The sequence below is a fragment of the Monodelphis domestica genome, chromosome 1 (genome assembly GCF_027887165.1).
Source record: "Monodelphis domestica isolate mMonDom1 chromosome 1, mMonDom1.pri, whole genome shotgun sequence".
Classification (NCBI taxonomy): Eukaryota; Metazoa; Chordata; class Mammalia; order Didelphimorphia; family Didelphidae; genus Monodelphis; species Monodelphis domestica.
In genome coordinates, this window is record NC_077227.1 from 458753126 (window position 1) to 458776012 (window position 22887).

General features: G+C 43.7%; 1 protein-coding gene across 2 annotated transcripts; it reads left to right on the top strand.

Annotated features, from left to right (window-relative positions):
* Nucleotides 1-651: 651 nt before the first annotated feature.
* Nucleotides 652-12795, top strand: AMBP (alpha-1-microglobulin/bikunin precursor). 2 transcript variants are annotated; one of them, XM_007474974.2, is made up of 11 exons: nucleotides 652-889; nucleotides 1562-1704; nucleotides 3120-3196; nucleotides 4735-4848; nucleotides 5731-5832; nucleotides 6595-6638; nucleotides 6990-7071; nucleotides 9002-9169; nucleotides 11621-11794; nucleotides 12232-12298; nucleotides 12618-12795. In XM_007474974.2, the coding sequence occupies exons 1-10, from the start codon at nucleotides 791-793 to the stop codon at nucleotides 12261-12263; spliced, it is 1035 nt and encodes a 344-aa protein (XP_007475036.1). In that variant the 5' UTR covers nucleotides 652-790; the 3' UTR covers nucleotides 12264-12298; nucleotides 12618-12795. The 2 variants fall into 2 exon arrangements, with proteins under 2 accessions (XP_007475036.1, XP_056668377.1); XM_056812399.1 differs by having other exon boundaries at nucleotides 12232-12795.
* Nucleotides 12796-22887: the final 10092 nt, after the last annotated feature.

Genomic DNA, 22887 nt, shown 5'->3' on the forward strand with positions numbered 1-22887 from the left:
GTAGGTAGTCTTGTTGTACCTCTATAGAAGTAGTAGGATAGTTGGAAAGAGCCATAGGCAGTCCTTATATAAAGTCCTGGGGTCTCTAAGTCATTTCCTCTTTCTGAGTCTCAATAGTCTTATCTGTAAAATGAGGATAATAGTCCCTGCCTTGCTTTGCAAGGTTATGCCAAGGATTCAATGAATTTATGGATGAGAAAGAATTCTTAAAAGTAATGTCCTCAAAATGAATTTCAAAAAAAATACATAGATTCAGGATTAGAAGAGGCCTTAGAGGTCACTAAATCCAATCCCTAAATTTACCAGGCTGTCTGCTATCCCCTGGCTCCTCCTGGGACCCCATTTGTACTGGATTTGGAATCAGGATCCAGATCCAGTTCTGCTATTTACTCGTGCGTCTAAGTCCCTTATCCAAAGGGCCCAGGTGGATGAGATGGCCTTGTCTCTAATATAAGGTCCCTTTTATGGTCCTATGACCCTGACAAAGAACTCTGTGGAAAGTTTCTTTGTAAGAAGGGGTCCTGCGGTTCCACCCGATAATGGAAACCTCTGTTGATCAAGTTCTGAATTACAGTAAGCTCAGTCTGCTCAGATCAATCATTGTCAATCCTGGGTTCTGATTGACGCTTGTTGCCCAAGTTAAATAACACCGACCCTGACCAAGGGTCAGTGCCTAGGTAGCCACCTCCTCTCTAGCACACCTACCACCTACGTCCTGGAGAGCAGGAGAGACCCTGCCTGCTTAGATCCAACTGCTGGGACTGCCACCACTGAACTGACCCCACGAGCCATGCTGTTCATTCTCTTGGTCACCTTGGCCATAGCCCAGGGAAATCCTGTCTCCATTCAGGATGACATCCAAGTGCAGGAGAATTTTAATCTCTCTAGGGTAAGAATTTTTATTTTTTCAAGGGCTAGGATTTTAGCGTCTAGGTGAGAATCTTGATATCTCCAGTATGACAGTTTCTGGCTCCATCAGAGAAGGGGGCATTTTGACTCACTCTGTAGTACTGGACTTAACTAAAAGTCTGTGGTCTTGGAGGGCTATAAAGAAATGAGTCTGTTATTCTAATTCACTAAAAATAGTGCAATTAGGAGAGGAAAGGGGTTTGGGAAGGAAGGGGGAAGAACAAGAACAAAGTTGTCTGTGACTGTTGGGAGTCATTCCACTGATCCCTTTGTATATTTGGTCATCATAGAAGCTATACATTTTTAGAGTGCTGTATAGCTTATCAAGCCTTTCCATGGCTTATTGGGGCTTTCTGGACTCCAAGAATACTGTTATTAAAGGCCAAATGGCCTTGTTATCCACTGAAATCTGAGGACAGATTTGGTGGCAGCCAACTGAAAGTACAACCCATAGGAAGTGGAATCTAGAGTAAGGACCTGGTAGAGGAAAGATTTCAAAGATAGATTTCACCAACACCATAGGGTTTTTGCCCCAAAGGCAAATTGTACCTGGAGAGGGCTGGTCCCCAAACCAGCAATGATGCATAGGTGGGGGGGGCTTTGGGGCTGAGGAGGAGGTACAGGATGGCTATGACTTCTTTCTGCTTCCCAGATATTTGGAAAATGGTATGATATAGCTATGGCCTCCAACTGCCCATGGCTGAAACGGCTCAACCGCCCATTGTCTATGGGGACCCTGGTCCTGGGCCAGGGGCAGACTGACCAGGAGATCAGCACCATCAGAACCAGGTTCAGGTGAGTCTGGGAGCTGAGTGGGAGAAGAGTCCAAGAGGAGAGAGTGAATGGGACCGCTGGGAGCCTCTCCCCTCATTCTTTTCCCGCCTCCCTTCTCTTTTCACCCCACTAGGCCACATTCCATAGGATTGTAGGATCCAGGGCCGGAAGGGACCTCAGAGATCATTTCATTCATCCCTCACCTTACAGGCCCCAAGAGATAAACCAATTTGTCCAAGGTCTCCTGCAGGAAGTAAATTCATTCTTCACCCACTTTGAGTCAAGCACATGGCACAGTGCCTTCAGTACGTAGGAGCTTAATAAATGAGGCTTGCTTGAAAACAAGGTGGGATTGGGGCAGCTGGGTGGCTCAGTCAGGCCTGGAGTCAGGAGGTCCTGAATTCAAATGTGGCCTCAGACACTTTCCAGCTGTGGGACCCTGGGCAAGTCTCTTAACTCAATTTGCCAAGTCCTTGTTCTTCTGTCTTAGAATTGATACTGAGACAGAACTCAAAATCTGTTAGCAGAAAAACCCTTGATTACATTCCCAAAAGAAACATGTGTGGATTCACTGGAAAAGTTGCAAAAGGAGTTCCAATTCAGATTTAAAGAGCTTCATCTCCATGAACAGGACATACAGCTTTTCTGTAACCCATTTTCTATTGATATTGAAAATGTGGATACAATTTACCAAATGGAACTGGCTGAACTGCAGAATTGTGACTCTCTGAAAGATGCATTCAAGTCAAGCAGATCACCACTCACCATACTGACGTCTTCCATTGTGCAGCCACATAATCCTTTGCCCAATGCCTTGTTCTCCTTCAGTTACTCTCAGAACAAGGCGCCACACAAAGGATTATGTCACCAGAAGTAGTACTCTACGTGAGCGATGCTGCATTTTGCAGTGCTGCCACATACAGTACTCCAAGAGCATCCACATCCTGTGCTCTTCTCACTAACCATCAATGAAAGAGGTGCCCCTTCTGGAAGTGTGGTGGGAGGCCAGATAAATGGCCTCAGGGGGCCCCATGTGGCCCTTGGGCCATAGTTTGGGTACCCTTGGCCTAAAAGAGGGGGGTGGAGAGCTATGGGCTACATTATAAGGTAAGTGAAGCAGAAACTGAAAATTCAAAGACAAGATGCTTGATTTGGGTGAAGAATAAGGCACTAGGAGCCAGGACATTTGCCTTCTATCCCCAGTTCTGCCACTAAATCACTGCATAACATTTAAGCATGATTCTACCTCTTTTGCCTCAGTTTCTTCATCTGTAAAATGGGGATAATACCTTATAAGGTTGCCATGGTCATTTAAGCGTGGATTCAAGAGCACTCTGAAAAGCTAAAAGACTGATATGAATTTGAGAGTTTTCTATTTTTATTGCTACTTCCAAGACTCACCTTCCCGTGGGTGTGGGTTTTTCTTCCCCATCTAGGAAAGGTGTCTGCGAACAAGTTTCTGATGTTCATGAGAAAACTGACACTGAAGGGAAATTCTCCTATTACAACTCCAGTAAGTATGTCTGATGGAGGGTAGAGGGTAGGAGAGAAGAGGCAGTATGTCAGACCCTGCTGTGCTTTCTCCTTCACTCACAAAGCTTCAGGCTTCTCTTCTTGGGATACATTAATCTCTTTGCCTTTGGCTTTCCCCCCTGAAACTTCCTTCAATCTTGGGGATGCCCTCTTTTAGTTCTTTATATCTTTTTTCATGAAAAAGTCTGACTGGCCCAATAGCCCCATGATAATCTTGTTGCTTAAATAGATGGATGGACATTTAGAGGGATAAGAGAATAGATGGAAAGGATAGATGAATACTTGCAAGGACATTACAGAACAAAGGGTAGCTGTCCAACCAAGAATGGGACAATAAAGGAATGGAGAGGTGAATGGAAAGACAACAGATGGATGTCTGGAGAAGATGAAAGAATAGACTGGGCAAATGAAAGGATGGATGAATGTTTGGAAAGCTATATAGAAAGAATGGCTCATATTCTTATCAATTAGACAAAATCCTTTATATATATTTAGATATGAGACCTCTATGTGAGAGGACTAATGAACAATGTTACCTGCTTCCTATCAGAGAGGAACAGAGTCAAGAAATGCAAGAATGAGACATATTTTTTGACAAAACAATATAGTCTGTCTGTCTACCAGTTGACAAACATTATTAAGGCTTACTATAGTAAGCACTAAGGACACATAGAGAAAGAAAAAAGAGAGTCTCTTCTTTTCAGGAGCTCACAGTCTAATGGAAAAGACAATATTCCAATAACTATTTACAAACAAGATATATCCAGAGAAAATCAAGGGAAAGTACTAGCACTGAAGGGACTGAGAATGACTTTTTGTAGAACGTGGGACATTAAGGGAGACAAAAAGAATGGAGAAATGTGTTATGCTTGACTATGTATATGTTACAAGAGTTTTCCTTTTTTTCTTTTTCTTTTTTTTTAAACCCTTACCTTCCATCTTGGAGTCAATACTGTGTATTGGCTCCAAGGCAGAAGAGTGGTAAGGGCTAGGCAACGGGGGTCAAGTGACTTGCCCAGGGTCACACAGCTAGGAAGTGGCTGAGGCCAGATTTGAACCTAGGACCTCCTGTCTCTAGGGCTGACTCTTAATCCACTGAGCTACCCAGCTGCCCCCTTCCTTTTTTTCTTTTAAATTGATGAGGAAAGAAAAAATAAATTCTTATTAATTGAAAACTAAAATCATATCAAAATAAGATATATGGAAGGATAGCTGCTTGAAGGATGGAAGAATGGATAGGTAATACTAAAAGATATAGATGGATATTTTGAGGAATGAATGAAAAGATAAAAGGGTAAAAAAAGAGTCTGGATGAATGTTTGGAAGGATCTATGGAAGGATGACTTTTTAGAAGGATGGAAAGATGGAAAGAGGTGGTAGGTTTCCTAGGAGATAATAGCTGTTTGGAGAATGGGTGGAAGGAAGGGAGAAAGAAAAGAACATAACCTACACAGCATTTGTTCCAGTATTTGCTCAGCCATTGATACCCTGACTCTTGTGTTTGCTTATCCTCTGCAGAGTGGAATGTGACCATGGAGTACTTTGTAGTCCATACCAACTATGATGAGTATGTCATGATTCTGAAACATAAACTGAGGCACTCTGGACCTTCTACAACTGTGACTCTCTATGGTAAAGACCCACCAACCCAAGTCAAGGGAAAGGGAGAGTGGAGCTAGCAGAAACATTGACTGCCTCTTTCCAAGAGAGCCATGAGAGGGAAGGGAGCCAGAAGAGCATCTCAGTTCTTTGGGACCAAGACCATATTTCTCCCACCAGGATGCTGTTAGACCTGCTTTAAAATATCACCATTAGGGTCATCTCTTTTAGGGTGTCTAGAGGTATAAGCATTATCACTGGATTGAGCCTTATGGGTGAGAATTGCAGAGAAAACAATTTTCTCTTGATATAAGGAAAAACACGTGCATAATTAGAGCTATCCAATAATAGAATGGGTTTGGGAGGTGCCAAGGTTCTCAGCCTTGTGGTCTTCAAGCTGGGGTGAAATTTGTCAGGAAATGTATGGAGAGAATTCATGATTGTGCATCACAGAATAGAGTTCTTTTAACTTCCTGGACCAAAGCATCCTTACCTGGCCACTGTTCCTCTTCGAGTGCTTTCTTCCTCTATTAGAACACACAAGTCCTTGATGATAGGAACTGTCTTGCTTTTATGATTTGTATTCCCAGCACTTAGCACTGTACCTGGCTCATAGGATACCCTTAATAAATTCTTACTCATTGATGATAAGTCATTGTCTCCAAACAGAAGGCAGAGCATTGAGGGAAGGGACCAGGGAGTAAGATTTGAAGGAGTTTAGAGTTCTAAATCAGGAGGTGTGCAAGGCAGTGAGCAGTCAGGGATATTGAAGTTATGGGGTAGTATAAAAATTCTGGGTTTGAAGAGAGGGGACAAATTACCAGATGGCTACATTAGAGGATCCTCCCTCAGCACAAGGGCTGAGAAGAAGGCCCAGGGCTAGAATCCACTGGCTCACTCTGTTTTCCCTCTCAGGTCGGAGACCCCAGATTCGAAACAGCCTCCTGGAGGAATTCAAGGACTTTGCCCTGAGTTTGGGCATCCCTGAAAGTTCTATCTATTTCAAGTTAGACAAAGGTAAGCCAGTTTCAACTGGGTCCCTATCATGTAAGCTGCTCTTTCACACCCTGGATCTTCCCAAAGTCCTTTCCCAGATACAATAACCCCATGAGAGGACAGAGCATGAGTTACTCTATTCATTTTATAGATAAGGAAAATGCTTGACTTGACTACTCAATGGTGAGACTGGTCTTTATCCCATGATACCTTTGTCTTTTCCATAAAGGAAATTCAGGATCCATTTTCTCATTAGGAACTCTCTGCCCAAGTGCCCTCAAAAGTCAGACAGCCATAAGTGTGATCAAATATCTGGTGTTTGGAACAGAAGGATTCCAAGTTTAAACTTTTTTCTCAAGGAAGGAGACCACCAAGACTCTCTCAAGGAATAGACATATTCAATGTCATTCAGTTGGCCTTGCTGGGTTTCCTAGTGAACTGGTACAAGAGCACTCATCCTTGCTGAGTCCTTCTCTGGGCTATTCTAGTATTGGGGCTAATTAGTTGAACTATCCATATTTCCCCCTTGAGTTTGGTGATGGAACCAGCTCAGACCTGCTCACCAGAGCCTATTAAATTTTCTCTGTGAGCATGTCCAACTTGGAAATCCCCCAACACTATAAATCAGAGCTTTATTTATTGTTTTATTGTCTAGTTTCAAGAAAATGATGGGGAAATGTTAATAATGTAAACTTAAAAGTGTGTTCTGTTTCTTTGGCTGTTAAACATTTGCCAGCAAAACCTTGGGTCTAACCGTTTTCTCCTTCTTCTCCTGGGTCCTAGGTGAATGTGTTCCTGGGGAGAGAGAACCTGTCCCCCAGCCTCAGGTGAGCCTCTCAGCCTCAGTCCTCTCCCCTACTACGTTCCTTTGGGGTATCATCCACAGGGTTATGCTTCTTTTACTTATGTTCCCAAGGAAGATGGTGGGGTCAGGTCAAGCATGGCAGAGACATTTTATCCTTCCCAAACACTTCCCAAACACTGTTTAAATCATGGAAACACAGGTTTCACTTTACAGAAAAGGGCTTGACATAAGATCTTTAACTGTGATTCTGTATGTAAACCCATTCTCAACACTAATGATCTGAGTGGCCATGTAGGTCAGAGTGGGCAATTGAAGCAGTCTTCAGATAAAGGAGCTTATTCCCTGTAACGAGTCCTATTTTTTTCTCCCCTAGAGAAACCGGAGGGCTGTGTTACCTCTGGAGACTGAGGCATCTGGAGCTGGTCCACTGACCAGTGGGCTTGTCAAAAAAGAAGGTAATGCTCATGAGATTGCTCATCATCCCTCCTCCCTCTACCAGAGGGGAGAGCACTATCATTGACCCAATAGATGTGTCCTCTAGATGGGCCAAAGTGGGTCCATTCTTCGTCCCAAGGATGAAGAAACCCTACCAGCAACTCTCAGTGCAACCATGGGGAACCACACTAAATACACTACACTATCGTATAGGGTGAAGCTAAGATCATATCAAGAAAGTTTACTGAGTTCCTTTATGGAATAATTTCCCTAAAGTGGAGGCCTGACCATATCATTCCTTAGCTCAATAAATTCCAATGGCTTCCTTGTGCCTCTAGGCACAAATACAAATTCCTCTGGCTGTTAAAGCCCTTCAGTCTGGCCTCAGTTTACTTTTTCAGCCTTATTATATATATCATTCCCCTTCCTACACTCCATGGCCAAGCCAAACCACCCTACTTGTTGTTCCTCACATATGACACTCATCTCCAGTCTCCATACTTTTGCATTGGTTGTTCCCCGTCCCTGGAAAACACTTGCTTCCATCTTCTCTCTGGACATTTTGTACTCTCTATCATGGACATGCTCTCACTCCCACTAGAAATTAAGCTTTGAGGTTGATAGGTGGCTCAGGGAATAGAGAGCCAGGCCTGAAGACAGAAGGTCTTGGGTTCAAGTCTTGCCTCAGACACGGAAAGGGAAGGGAAGGGAAGGGAAGGGAAGGAAAAGAAAAAGGATGAGAAAAGAAAGTAAGCTTCTTGAGGAGGGCAGAGATTGTTTTTCCTTTTCTTTGCCTGATCAGTGCTTAGCACAGTGCCTGCCTGCCACTTAGTAAGCACATTTAACAAATGCCTGCTCATTGAGTAGAATTCATTGATTTCTTCAAAACTCAGCTCATGCCACCTGATCCTCCCTCTACCAACTACTAGTGCCTTTCCTGCCAAAAACTCATTATATTTATTTTGTATCTTTTTAGGACATAGGGCAGTGAGGTGCTGCATTGGATAGAGTACCAGACCTGAAGTCAGGAAGACTCCCCTTCCTGAGTTCAAATCCAGTCTCAGACACTAACTAGCCCCGGGACCCTGGGCAATTCACTTAACGCTCTTTGCCTCCATCTCCTCAATGGTAAAATGAGCTGGAGAAGGAAATGGCAAACCATTCTAGTATCTTTGCCAAGAAAACACCAAAATGAGGTCACAACGAGTAGGACATAATGGAAAACCACCTATCCGAATATATTGTCTTCCCTGATAGAATGTAAGCTCTTTCAGGGCAGGGATGATTTTAATTTTCTCTTCATCACTTCAGCACCTAGCACAGTGCCTGGTAAGTAGCAGGTGATTAATAAAAGCTGTTGAATGATTGGTTGATCATACCACTCATGTGCCTGGCCCTTAGCTAGGCTGTGACATAGGAAGCACAAAAGGAGACCTAATCCCTGCCTTTGAGGAATTTACATCCTAACTAGGGAGATGAAATACAGAAACACGTAATAGTTTAAGAACAATCCAATTGGTCTAGAGACTAGAGATCCTGGGTTCAAATGTGGCCTCAGACACTTCCCAGCTGTGTGACCCTGGACAAGTCACTTGACCCCCATTGCCTAGCCCTTACCACTCTTCTGCCTTGGGACCGATACACAGTATTGAGTCTAAGATGGAAGATAAGGGTAAAAAAAATAATAATACAATCCTATCTGTCCTTCAAGGCCCAGCTCTGTGCCACCTCTTCTCTGATTCCTCTTTCCCCCTGCCCTACCAAATGTTTTCCCTCTTCCTATGCCATAATAGCCCATTTGGATGCTGTTGGATATTACTCCTGATTTTATGGTCTTTGTCTTGTGTCCTATCTCCCTACTGGATTGTGGGCTTCTCCGAGTTGCCCCTCAGTGCCAAGGTAGGACTTTGTACCTAATACAGTCAGTGTTCATGTCTGCCATCTCCTCAGATTTCTGCCACCTGAAGCAAGATGTGGGGCCATGCCTAGGGATGATCAGGAGATACTTCTATAATGTCTCTTCCATGGCCTGTGAGTCTTTCCACTATGGGGGCTGCCTGGGCAACGGCAACAACTTTAACACTGAGAAGGAGTGTCTCCAGACCTGTCGGACAGAGGGTAAGGAAGCATTGGAGAGGTTACCCAGATGGTTTCCATTTGGCCTTGGAATGCATTTTTTAAATGTATTTATTTTTAAGTATTTTTCAAAGGTTACGTGATTCACTTTCTCTCCCTCCCCTCTTCCCTTCCTCCACCTGGAGCTGACAAGCAATTCCACTGGGTTATACATTATACATGGTTATATTCTTCACTTGTTTATATAGGTATTGGATATAGGGTTTGGGGTTTTAAAAGATTATTACAAAAATAAATAATATGGAAATAGGTATTGAGTGATAATACATGTGTAACCCAGTGGATTGCTTGTCAGCTCCAGGAGTGGGGAGGGAAAAGGGGGAGGGAAAGAACGTGAATCATGTAACCATGGAAAAATACTTAAATTTAAACATTTTTTTAAAACCAGACTAGAAACAAGTGTTTCTGCGTTTCTGCTCCCACAGTTCTTCCTCTGGATGTGGATACTGTTCTTTCTCATGAGTCCCTCTGAATTGTTCTGGATCATTGTATTGCTCCTAGTAGCAAAGTCAATCACATATGATCATCCCACAATGTTTCAGTTTCTGTGTACAGTGTTCTCCTGGTTCTGCTCATTTCCTTCTGCATCAGTTCATGGGGCTCTTCCCAGTTTTTCTAGAAATCAAGCAGTTTATCATTTGGAATGCATTTTTGTCATCTTTGGGGCAGCTGACTTAGAGGCCAGATTCAGTTTGGCTGAAGCTAACATTAGTGAGTCTGCACCCCCATATCTTTTCTGCCCCAAAGGATCATAAGGACAAAAATTCAGAGATGAAGCAGACTTTAGAGGTCACCTAATTCAACCTCCTCATTAGAAAAAGGAGCCTGAGGCCCAGATAGGTTTGTTTAGGGTCACATGATCTGGAATTCAAACTCATGTCTTGTGACTCCAAGAGTCCATGATGACCCCACATCAAAGTCCTGAGCTTTGGGGTAGAATTTCAACTTGAATACTTGGGAGAATTTGTACCCACTCTCTCTCAATATAAGTCTTCTATTTCTGGGAGCTCCTGGAATTGTGGGATGGATCTAGTCTCCTGGGAATAATGAGATTCTTTCCCCAATCTCATCCCTACTCCAGAGAAGACAGAGGCATTGTAGCTGACAAGATGACCATGTATCACATAGAGGACCTCTTGACTGGGCAGGGCAAGTGGATGATTCCTAGTGCTAAAAGGTGGGGAATTCAGGTTGGAAAAGCTACTTGGGGTTGGATGGTAACCTTCCCTCCCCTTTTCTTACTTCCCATGGACCAAACAGCATCATGGTGATGCCAGAAAAGCTTCTTATCCTCTGTACTCCTTTCTCTCCTCAGTGGATACAGAAACTGGCAACTGAGATATCAAAGGACCCAATTTTTCCCTCAAAAACTGCCCTCTTAGGGGAATCTGTGTGAATCTGTGTGGCGCAGTGGCTTGAGAGCCAGGCCTAGAGACGGGAGGTCCTAGGTTCAAATCTGGCCTCAGACACTTCCCAGCTGTGTGACCCTGGACAAGTCACTTGACCCCCATTGCCTAGCCCTTACCACTCTTCTGCCTTGGAGCCAGTACACAGTATTGATTCCAAGAGAGAAGGTAAAGATTGAAAAAAAAAAAAAGAATTACCTGAAAGTCATGACCAAAGAAGCCCAGACATCATCTCTAAGATGGTACGTAAGGTTTTAAAAAAAACCTACCCGTCTACAATAAGGTGCCATTGACTAATGAGTCTACCTTAGAGCGTCTTCCCTATCAAGAGTATATCCCCAAAGCTTTGATGGTAGAATTTCAGGCACAGGGTAGAGGCCAGATTCAGTTTGGCTGAAGCTAACATTAGTGAGTCTGTACCCCCATATCTTTTCTGCCCCAAAGGATCATAGGGACAAAAATTCAGAGATGAAGCAGACTTTAGAGGTCACCTAAAGGAGGAGCTTTGTGGCCCTAGTCATCGTTATTCTCTCCCCAGCAAAGTTCCTCTCTGCCAGGCCTTGTTACCCCGACAGGTATATGACAGGTATGGTATATTGGCATGCCTGGTTTGACTGTCCAATATAAAACCTATGGAGCCCTTCTCAGAATAACATTTTAAATGCATAAAATTAAACATAAAAGATTATAAGGAAAGCTAATTACATTGAAATATAATTATAAAAATTTTTTTTTAAGTTCATAGGCAAGGCAAACAGAAGCTGTGAGGGGTAGTTAAGTAGGGCAGTGGATAAAGCACCAGGCCTGGAGTTGAGAGGGCCTGGGTTCAAGTCTGGCCTCAGATACTTCCTCCCTGTGTGACCCTGGGCAAGTCACTTAACCACAATTTCCTAGCCCTGACTGCTTTCCTGCCTTGGAATTAATACTCGGTATCAATTCTAAGAGAGAAGGTAAGAATGAAAACAAACAAAAAAAGTGGTTGGATCAGGGTTTTTTCTTGCTTAATTTCTGCTCACTCTCTCTCCAGCTGCCTGCAGACTGCCCATCGAGGCTGGCCCCTGCCGGGGGAACTTCATGCTTTGGGCTTTTGATGCTGCCCAAGGGAAGTGCGTCGTTTTTTACTATGGGGGCTGCCAGGGCAATGGGAACAAGTTCTACACAGAGAAAGAGTGCAAGGAGTACTGCGGTGTACCCGGGGATGGTAAGAGGCATCTAAGGCGCACCCCCCTTGCCCTGAGGGCTTAGACACTGGGTCATGCAGCCTCGGTTAGGACACGACCCAGGAGGGATCCCATCTCTAGAGCCAGGGAGCCCCTCAAAGGCCATTGAGGCCACAGTGTCATCTTTGAGGTGAGTAGACTGAGGGAGAAGGGAGAAGGCATCCATGGGATCTGAACTGGGGGCTTCTGACTCTAGTCACAAAAACCCAGGACTCTTCCCACTGTGCCATTCTGTTGGAGATTAGTTAAGCCCTTGCCTTATTTAGTATGATATTATTATTGCCCATAGTTTGATGCCTCACAGGGAAAAGTAAAGTCCTCCTGGTAGAAGCACTACTCCTACCCCAAAGTCATTTTTGCATCGGGGTGACCCATGGCTGACTTTTTCTTGGGGGGCTCGGGGTCTCTCTGTCTTTAGGGGCCGAGGAGTTCCTGGGACTCTCCAACTGACCACAGATCTCCTTTTGCGTGTGCCTGAGCAGAAGGTAGCCAGCCATATGTCTCTGGGAAGGCTGATGATGACAGAGGAAGCCAAGCCTAACCTAGGTCCCAATCACCCTAATTAAGACAAGTCTTTAAACACAAATCCCTGGGGCAGCTGGGTGGCTCAGTGGATAGAGCAGCAGGCCTGGAGTTGGGAAGACATGGGTTCAAACCTGACCTCAGACACATCCTAGCTGTGTGACCCTGGGCAAGTCACTCAACTCCCTTTGCCTTGCCTTTGTCAACTTCTGTCTCAGCGTTGTCACTAGGATAAAGGCAAGAGTTTTTGTTTTGTTTTGTTTTGTTTTGTTTTAATCCCAGTTTCCAGTGTTTGAATCTCAAGTTACCACTGATCCACTTGGCTTGTTCTGACTTCTTGTAAAGGTGACCGGACAACTCAAGCTTCTTTTTCTGCAGGCAGTAGGACTCGGTAGCTCTACTGGGTTTGCCTCCTGGTTCCTTCAATTCAATAAACTTTTATTATGAAGACTCTACTGTATATGGATAACTGGGTTGTGTGTGACTTGATGCTAAGCTAAATACAGAATGAAAAGGTTTTGTTCCATCACAATCACACTCCCCCAAGCCTGTCCTTTGTCTCTCTGTCTGTCTGCCTCTCTCTCCCTCCCTCCTTCTCCTCCTTCTCTCTCCATTCCTCCCTTCCTCTGACTCTGTCTCCCACTCTGTCTCTTTCTCTCCCTCTGTCTTGTCCCTCTCTCTCCCACCCCATTTCCCTCTGTGTGTCTCTGACAGTGTCTCTCATTTCTCCATCTTTCTATCTGTCTCTATCTGGCAGTCCAGAAGCCATGTTTCGGGGTGCATTCAGGAATTATCCAAAAGTGCAAAACTCTCCCTTCCATTAGTTCCAGTCCTTGTTCCTCCGCGCCCTCTAAACTTACAGGGTTCAACAATTCACATTTATCTGGGGGGGGGGGCAGGAGGGAGGCAAAATCCTCTTTTAATAACGAAACAACTCCTTCCTCATGCATTACACATGAGAGAGAGGAGTGCTTCTGAAATCTGCCCCATCTAACTCTTTAAGGGATTAACTAATAATGCCCGCAATGCCCTAGTCAATTGACAAGGATTTCTCCATTAACCCTAACATAATCCAGGTACTGTGCTGGGCATCACAGATGTGAGTACAAAAGATAAACAGGCCCTGACTTCAAGGAGTTGATATTCCATGGGGAGGGATACAAAACATTCACAGATAAGTAAATACAAGATTTATACAAAGTAAATTCCAAGTGTTTGGGGGGAATAACAATTCACTGTTGATGGCCATTAGGATTTCATATAATCAGATGATATAGAAAATAAAAATAGCAATTAAAAAGAAGTAAGGATTCCAGGCAATGATGTGCTGCTAAATGTTTAATACTCAGTGTGTGTGTGTGTGGGGGGGGTGACCTACATTTAAGTTTAATTTGCATTATTGATTTTTTAGCACCCTTATCTTCTATCTTAGAATCAATATAAAGTATCAGTTCCAAGGCAGAATGCTCAAGAATGGGGGTTAAGTGACTTGCCCAGGGTCACCCAGCTGGGAAGTATCTGTGGCCACATTTGAACCCAGGACCTCCTGTCTCCAGGCCCGAGTCCCTATCTACTTCACCACCTGGCTGTCCCTTAATTTGCATGATTAATATTGTATTCTTTCCCCATTAGATTGCATTAATTTGCACTATCACTTTCTTAAGACTAGACCATAAACAAAATGATAAATGGATCCCAGATTTGTAGCATTAGTGCCCACCCAAGACATGATAGCTGTCTTCAGGTAGGATGGAGAGAGCATTTAACAGCTGGCCCTCAAGGGCTGGTCGGAGTTGACTCCAGAGCACCTCTGCTTCCAGGCTGGGACTGAATTTCCTCTTTCCTCTGCAGCTTTCCTCCCTGCCAGGCTAAGGAGAACAGAAGGGAAAAGGCTGGAGATTTAAAACGGGGGCAGGACATTTCTCAGCCATGCATCCTGGGGAAATGCCGGAGAACAAAACTATCCCTGCTGGACTCCACTTGCTCTCATCAGCCAGTGTGGCTGGTCGGCCGTGATCAGGTCACAGTAGGATATTCTGGGTTCAGGATTAGGGATCAGTCTGGAAGGAGCCTCCTGAAGGCTTTATGGCAGCTGCAAAGATTGAAGGGTTGCGAAATCAATTCGAGTCAATATTATGATACAGTAGCCAAGAAAACTTGCAGTCTTAGGAAGAACTAAGAGAAGTACAAATGTCCAGGACCAGGGGAGCGACAATACTACTGTACTTTGATCTGATCAAATCATATCCAGTCTTCCATTAAGTTTCAGGAGAACATTCTCTTCTGGAGAAAATCCAAATGCCAAACAATAGATAAGTCCCCACCATCTGGAGCATAGTTTCAGGAAGGTATTGTCTTCCAGAGGAAATCCAAAAGAAAGACACCAAGTGGGCACCATTTCAGGAGCTTGTTCTCTTTTGGAGGACATCCAGAAGAGAGATATCAAATGACAAAGGGTGCAAGTCGGTGCCACTTGAAGATCAGTAGAAGAGACATTTAGCCTGGAGAAAAGAGGAAACCCATTCCATTTCTGAACAACTGATTGTGAAAAAAAAAAGTTCCTTATGTCTTATTTGCCTCTGAAACGTACACCCATTACTTCTAGCTCTTCCCTCTAGATATGAGCAGTTCTCTCCTCATGTGGAAAATGGGAAAAGTAATATTCGGGGATAATAATAGGAGGATCAAATGAGATGACATGTGTCAAGCACTTTGAAAATCTTAAAGTACCATATAATTGCTAGCTAAGAAGAAGAAGAAGAAGAAGAATTCTAAAACAACCTAATGTCTCAGCTCACATCTCACCTTTTGCAAGAAGTCTTTCCCAGGTCCCTCATGGCTAGTCCTTTTCCTCTAAGGTTGCCTCCAATTGACCCTAGAGAGAACTTGTATGCACGTAGAGATCAGTTGTTCACACGCTGCCTCTCCCATCAGACTGTGAGCTCCTGGAGGCAGGGATAACTTTTTGCCTTTTTTAGAATCTCTACTGCTTAGCACTGAGCCTGACAGAGAGTAATAATAAAAATAATAACAACAACAACAATAATAATGATAATGATAATGATAATGCTCACTATGTGCTAAGAACTTTACAAATATTCTCATTTGATCCTCACAACAGCCCTGAGAGGTAGGTAGGTGCTGCTGTTATTATCACCATTTTATAGAAAACTAAGATACAGAGAGAATAAGTGACTTGCCCAGAGTCATACAACTAGTAGGCATCAAAGGATTTGAATTCAAGTCTTCCTGACTCCAAGTCTTATATTCTATCCACTGTACTACCTAGATGCCCCTCAAATATATATATATATATATATATATATATATATAAATGGGGGCTTATTGACTCAACTCTCTCTTCTACTCAATGAACCTTAAAATACCTGAAGAGGGGGCAGCTGGGTAGCTCAATGGATAGAAACCAGACCTAGAGATGGAAGGTCCTGGGTTCAAATTTGACCTCAGACACCTCCTAGATGTGTGACCCTGGGCAAGTCACTAACCCCCATTGCCTAGCCCTTACCCCTCTTCTGCCTTGGAACCAATACAAAGTATTGATTCTGAGACGGAAGGTAAAGGTTTCAAAATAAATAAATAAAATACCTGAAGAGAGCAATTATGTTTCCTCCCCCTAAATTTTGTCTTCTCCAAAATAAGCATCCCCAGTTCTTTCAGGCAGTTCTTACCAGTCCCCTCTGTGAAAGCAACAGCATTCCCCAACATAGCTTCTTTCTCCCATCCATCTCACAGGGAGGTCATCCTCTTCTGGACACTCCCATTTGTCAATATCCTTCCCAGGATATCATCTCATCCAACCCCCACCCCATTTTGCAGATAAGGAAACTGAGGACAGCATGGGTGTAGTGATGGAGTCAACATCACAGTGATGGAGCCAGGATCTGAACTCGGATTCTCTTACTCCAAACTTGATGCTACTGACATGGTTCTCATGACAAACTTTTGGTCCTCACAACTACCCCATGGGGAAGAGACTATTATCATTCCCATTTCGCAGATGAGGAGTTTGAGCTTCCAAAATATCCCATTTAGGGTCTACCCTGGACCACAATTCTTGTTCTCTTATATGGACTGTTACCTGCCAGGTTCCAGACACTGCTCCTCTCTGCGCACCACTAGAATGTGTCTGCATCATTGGCTGTCACGATACACTGCACTTCCCTGCCCCGAGTTCCCCCACAAGTGGCTTGGAGATGTGGGGTAAGGGGGCAAGGAACAAGGGCAAAACCATCAGGATTTCCTGGACCTCTTTCTCTGAGGTCTATTTGCCCTGCTCCCCTGCCCCAGGGAGGCCATTTAGAGAATTCCTGCTCCAGGTAGAGGGATGAATGAGATGATTTCTGTAGTCTTCTCTGCCTCTGAGAATCTCTCACTAACACGGGCCACTGGAACTCCCAACAACACTCCCGTCCTCTGAGTTTTGTCCCTCTTACTGTCTCCTCTCTTCTCATTCTTGAGAGTTACAGACCTCCTTTTAGGTAGTGATGGACTAGGTGACCAGAAGACTTGAATTCAGATCTAAAATGTGTCACCTTGGGGAAGTCACTTAACCCCTCTGTATCAGAGTTATAAGGATCAAATGTGATAATTGGCAAAGTGCTTTGCAAAGCTTTGAGTGTCACACACATGCTAGCTGTTATTATTATTCCTTTATGTTTTGTAAGACTATATAGGTATAATCTATATCATATTGCTTGCCTTCTTAATGATAGGGGAAGAGGAGTTAGAAAGAATTTAGAACTCAAAATTTTACAAAAGCAAATGTTAAAAATAATTTTAGACAAACCCAAAGATTCCAGCTTTTGGGACAAAAATCCACTATTTCATAAAAACTGCTGGGAAAATGGGAGGACAGTGTGGGAAAGATTAGGTCTGGATCAACACCTCACACCCTACACCAAGATAAACTCAGAATGGGTGAATGACTTGAACATAAAGAAGGAAACTATAAGAAAATTAGGCGAACACAGAATAGTATACATGTCAGACCTTCGGGAAGGGAAAGACTTCAAAACCAAGCAAGACTTAGAAAGAGTCACAAAATGCAAAATAAATAATCTGGATTACATCAAATTAAAAAGGTTTTGTACAAACAAAACCAATGTAACCAAAATCAGAAGGGTAGCAAAAAATTGGGGAACAATCTTCATAAAAACCTCTGACAAAGGTTTAATTACTCAAATTTACAAAGAGCTAAATCAATTGTACAAAAAATCAAGCCATTCTCCAATTGATAAATGGGCAAGGGACATGGATAGGCAGTTCTCAGCCAAAGAAATCAAAACTATTAACAAGCACATGAAGAAGTGCTCTACATCTCTTATAATCAGAGAGATGCAAATAAAAACAACTCTGAGGTATCACCTCACACCTAGCAGATTGGCTAACATAACAGCTATGGAAAGTAATGAATGCTGGAGGGGATGTGGCAAAGTAGGGACACTTATTCATTGCTGGTGGAGTTGTGAATTGATCCAACCATTCTGGAGGGCAATTTGGAACTATGCTCAAAGGGTGATAAAAGACTGTCTGCCCTTTGATCCAGCTATAGCACTGCTGGGTTTGTACCCCAATGAGATAATAAGGAAAAAGACTTGTACAAGAATATTCATAGCAGCACTCTTTGTGGTGGCCAAAAATTGGAAAATGAGGGGATGCCCTTCAATTGGAGAATGGCTGAACAAATTGTGGCATCTGTTGGTGATGGAATACTATTGTGTTCAAAGGAATAATAAAGTGGAGGAATTCCATGGAGTCTGGAACAACCTCCAGGAAGTGATGCAGAGCGAAAGGAGCAAAACCAGGAAATCATTATACACAGAGACTGATACATTGTGGTACAATCAAAGGTGATGGACTTCTCCATTAGTGGCAATGCTGTGATCCTGAACAATCTGCAGGGATCTAAAAAACACTATCCACAAGCAGAGGATAAACTGTGGGAGTAAAAACACTGATGAAAAGCAACTGCTTGACTACAGGGGTGGAGGGTATATGACTGAGGAGAGACTCTAAATGAACACTCTAATGCAAATACCAACAACATGGAAATGGGTTCGAGTCAAGAACACATGTGATAACCAGTGGAATCGTGCGTAGGCTATGGGAGAGGGAAAGGTGGTGGGAGGGGGGGCGGGGAGGAAAAGAAAATGATCTTTGTTTCCAGTGAATAATGTTTGGAAATGACCAAATAAAATAATGTTTAAAATTTTTAAAAATAGTTTTAAAATGTAATGGGAAAAATAATTTTTCTATCCCCCAATTTTAAATTCCAAAATATTTAAATAAAATTAAAAAAATAAAATATTTAAAAGTATATCATTATTATTCCTGCCACTGGATATACCTTGCAATTCTCCCAGAAGTACAGAGGTTTCCAAACTTTCTATATAATGCCCTCCATTAGGAAAAGAAAATGCTGGGCCCCTCCCCACTTTTCATAAAATAATCTTCACAAATAGCCTTCTTAGTTCATATTTTATTCTAATAAAATTAAGAATTCATTATAATTTGTAACAAATCTTCAGAATAAAACACAGAACAAAATAACTGACCAAATGAATTGCTATATTCACTATCACAAAATCATGATTAGAGTTGGAAAGGGTTTTGGTCTAATCCTCTTAATTTACATTTGAGAAAACTGAGGCTTAGTGCTAATAAGTGGCAGGCCAAAAGTATTTAAGTGGCAGTCAGGGTCTGAACTCAAGTCCTCTGCATCCAGGTCTAGCTCATTTACTACTGTATCACACTTATTTACACAGGTTAAGGGGAAAACATGCAGGTATTCGGCTCTTCCTCTTGGCTCAGCAATCTTTAAAACCTGGAGGCAACCAGGTGGCTAAGTGGATGGAGAGCCAGGTTCAGAGATGAGAGGTCCTGGGTTTACATCTGTCCTCAGACACTTCCTAGCTGTGTGACCCTGGGCAAGTCACTTGACCCCCATTGCCGCCTAGCCCTTACTGCTCTTCTGTCTTGGAACCAATACATAGTATTGATTTTAGGGCTGAAATTATGGGTTTTAAAAAATACAAACCCTCCTTGGGGGGAAGAACTAGGTGCCTAAGGATGTGTCAACCTGTACCTTAATGGTGTGGTTAGATGACCCCTTCTTTGCTGGGTACCTCCTTTACCAGCAGTGGGTTTGGGAGGCCAAGGGCCTATCCAGTGTAGGACTAGTGGGAGGGGAATACAGGGTCCACACAGGGATATCATGGCTTCTGGTGCCACTGGCCAAGGTACCACCCCATGGACAAGATAGGTTCTGCCACATTAGGCTTCCATCTCTCTCTCTGGCAGAGTCATGCCCATTTCCCTGTACCTGTCTCTGCCAAGGGCAGGAAAAGAAGATAAATCCCTTGTCAGTGGGAAATGGAGGTGGGTAGGGTTGAAGCTCCATTCCCTGACACTCGTACCCTATGCCCACCTCCCATAACCTAGGTGCTGAATCCCCTTCTGTTGTTCCCTAGAAGTCAGTACAAATTCTTGGACTTCTTTTCATTTTTGTTGACCTTGATTCAAATTGTGCTTTCTTTGGGGGGAAGTGTGTGCATTTATGTGAGATGAACATATTATGAGAACATATGCAATAATTTTGGCCTTTTTTTGGTTTCCCTTGAGGAGTGCCCTCCCACAGGATCCTGGTGTGTTTGTGGTAAGAGGGCAGAGGTGGGACTGACAGGACCACTCCACAGAATTCTGCCAAGGAATGACTAAGAGGGTGGACATAATTTGACACCTTCTAGGGACTCATGCATTTTAAGTGAGGCAGGTGGATTACAGGAGGTTGTAGCTCTGACATAAAATTGACTGGAGACCCTTAAGGTACCCCTGGAGAAAGAGTATAATGGGGGAAGAGGGGAATTGTTTGCTGTCCAGGATAGGAAGAAATAAGAGAGAGACCAGTTCTTGGTCACCTATGAAGACCACTGGTCACCAGGATTGGGTAGAAGAAATTGGTGACACTTTTTTAGTAGGTGTTGAATAAAAATGTTTATTGATTGATTTTTTAAATCATAAAATAAAACAAAATAAAAATAAATCATTCCGAGAAGGTACTTCTTCAACAGGCTGCCAAAGCAATCAATTACAAACACTCACTCTCCTCCCCACCCCCCTCTCTCTTTCTCTCTCACTCACTCACACACACACACAATTAGGAATGCCTGCTTTTTTGGAAGTTATCCCCATGCCCATGGTGCCATATTACTGTGGTTCTTGCACTAAGGAGGGCTATAACTTAGAGTTCAAATGGGAGCTCTAAAATCCCAGAAGAGCCTTTCCACAGACCTTGTAAAAGCCTTAAAGAGCTCACTGAGGAACACAAAGATGAGGAGTGAATGTGTGGTTATCGTGGTTTCTTTAGAGGGCCCATGAAGGAATAGAAGAGTCTTTTTCTTTCCCAGAGAACAGGTGGCTTGTGCATCTGGGTACCTCCAATGCAGCCTAACAGGAAAGCTGAGCAGGTGATTGCCCTGAGGATATCTTTCTCCCAAGTCTCCTGTCTTAGAGAATGGAAGCTTTCAGGATGGTGACTGTAGGCTGGAAATCTTTATACTGGAGAGCATTTGCTACCAACCAAACCAGAGAGCATCAGTTAGGTTAGCAGCAGCAGCAGCAGCATCTGGCTGGGAGATGGTGTCCACAGACTGAGTGGCATGGGTTGGTTTTTTCCCCTGCCCAGTGGCACCTAGAAAGGCTAAAGAAGAACTGAGGCAGCTCCAATGTCAAACTAGATGGACAAGCCAGAGGACAAAATGTTGGTCGAGACATTCATAAAACATCCTAGTAGGGCCTGAAAATTGAAGAGAGAGTCAAGGGTCAGGGGAGTGGGAAGCTTTGTGGCAGGGTAGGATGGATCTACAGTTGGAGGTCCAGAAGTCCAAATCCCAGCTCTATTACCTGCCAGCTGTCTGACCCTGGGGACACAAAGCTAGGTGGTGCAATAGATGCTTGGAGTCAGGGAAGATGCATTATCTCCCTGAGTTCAAATCTGGCCTTGGATAAATTCCTAGTTATGTGACCCTGAGCAAGTCACTTAACTCTGTCTGCCTCAGCTTTCTCAAGTATAAAACGAGCTGGAGAAGGAAATGGCAAATCACTCTGGTATCTTTGCTAAGAAAACCCCCAATGGAGTCAGAGAGAGTGGGACACCTAAAACCAAAGAACAACAACAAATGACTTTGGGGGTGTTGCTCCATTCCTCTGGGCTTGTTTCTTCATCTGTAAAACAAAAGAATCAGACTACATCACCTCTGTAGTCATTTCCGGCTCTAAATAGATGATGTTATGACTCTCTGATCATTTCTAGGAACCCTCAAGTCGGGAGCAGGAGGAAAATCCAGAAAGGATCAGACCAAGGTGGGAGGAGGCAGTCCCTTTTTCTGGAATTCTTCTGAGCAGATGCAATACCAGCTATGGACACAGGGTGGCAGCATAGGGCCAGTTCTTTATCATTTATCACAAGCAGTGGGTAATGTTGATCCCAACTGGAAGAGCTACAGGTTCCTAGAGTGAGAGCTCTCTGGCCTCTTCTCTTGTTTCCCAGAGGCTGCCCTGAATTCGAGCCAAACCAGGGTGTTCCTCTGGGAATTCCTTGAGCTTTGCACTTCCCCCTTCCCTCTGTGTCCACTCCTTCTCTGACTCCCCAATGAGGTTCTCCTAGTGAATGCTGGCAGGCACTTACTAAGAGTGCCTTGTGTGCCAGCCCTCTGTTTACGACTTGACCAAAAGCTCCTCACAGGCACTGAGCCCTGTCCTTCGCATTTCTCCCCAGAGCCTTGCACTGAACAGATCAAATGCTCGCTAAGGCTTTTGGGAATGGATATTAATAAGGGACATTTGTACAATTGGGTTATGTCCTTTTGCTTAGAAAGTGCTTTTCCTAAATAATCTCATGGGAGTCTCAGGGGAGAAGAAGCTGAATCTTAGAAAGGTGAAATGGCCTGCCAAGAGGCACTACCAGAACATAACAAGTGTCGAGCATTGGACTGATAGACAGATCTTCCCAAGGCTAGCGTTCTAAGCATTCACTCAGTCACAAATATTTATTAGGCGCTTATGAGGTTTCAAGCAGTGTTCCTTGTTGGGGAAACAAAGAAAAATGCAAGGGGGCAGCTAGGGGGTTTGGTGGACAGAGAGCTAAGCTTGGAAATGGGTTCAAATTTGACCTCACATAATACTTGGCTGTGTGACCATTAAATAACCACAAGTGCCTAGCCCTTACGGTTCTTTTCCTAGGAATCGACTGATTCTAAGAGAGAAGGTAAGGGTTTAAAAGAAAGAAAAAAGCAAGCAACTATTCCGGTTCTCAAGGAACTTATCTTCTAAGGCAGCATTGGGGAAGGCTAGCACCATGCAGAGCCCGCACTGGGGAGCTTCTCTATTCTCCTCTTCCCAGAACCCTGGGACATTTTTTGCAAGCCCCTCGCCTCTGTCCAGCTGCCCAAAGCAAGCATTTTCTCCCTCAGATCTCTCAGGTAATTGGAGGGGAGTGCCCAGACAGCTTGAATTTGTCCTCTTGGCTCTCAAA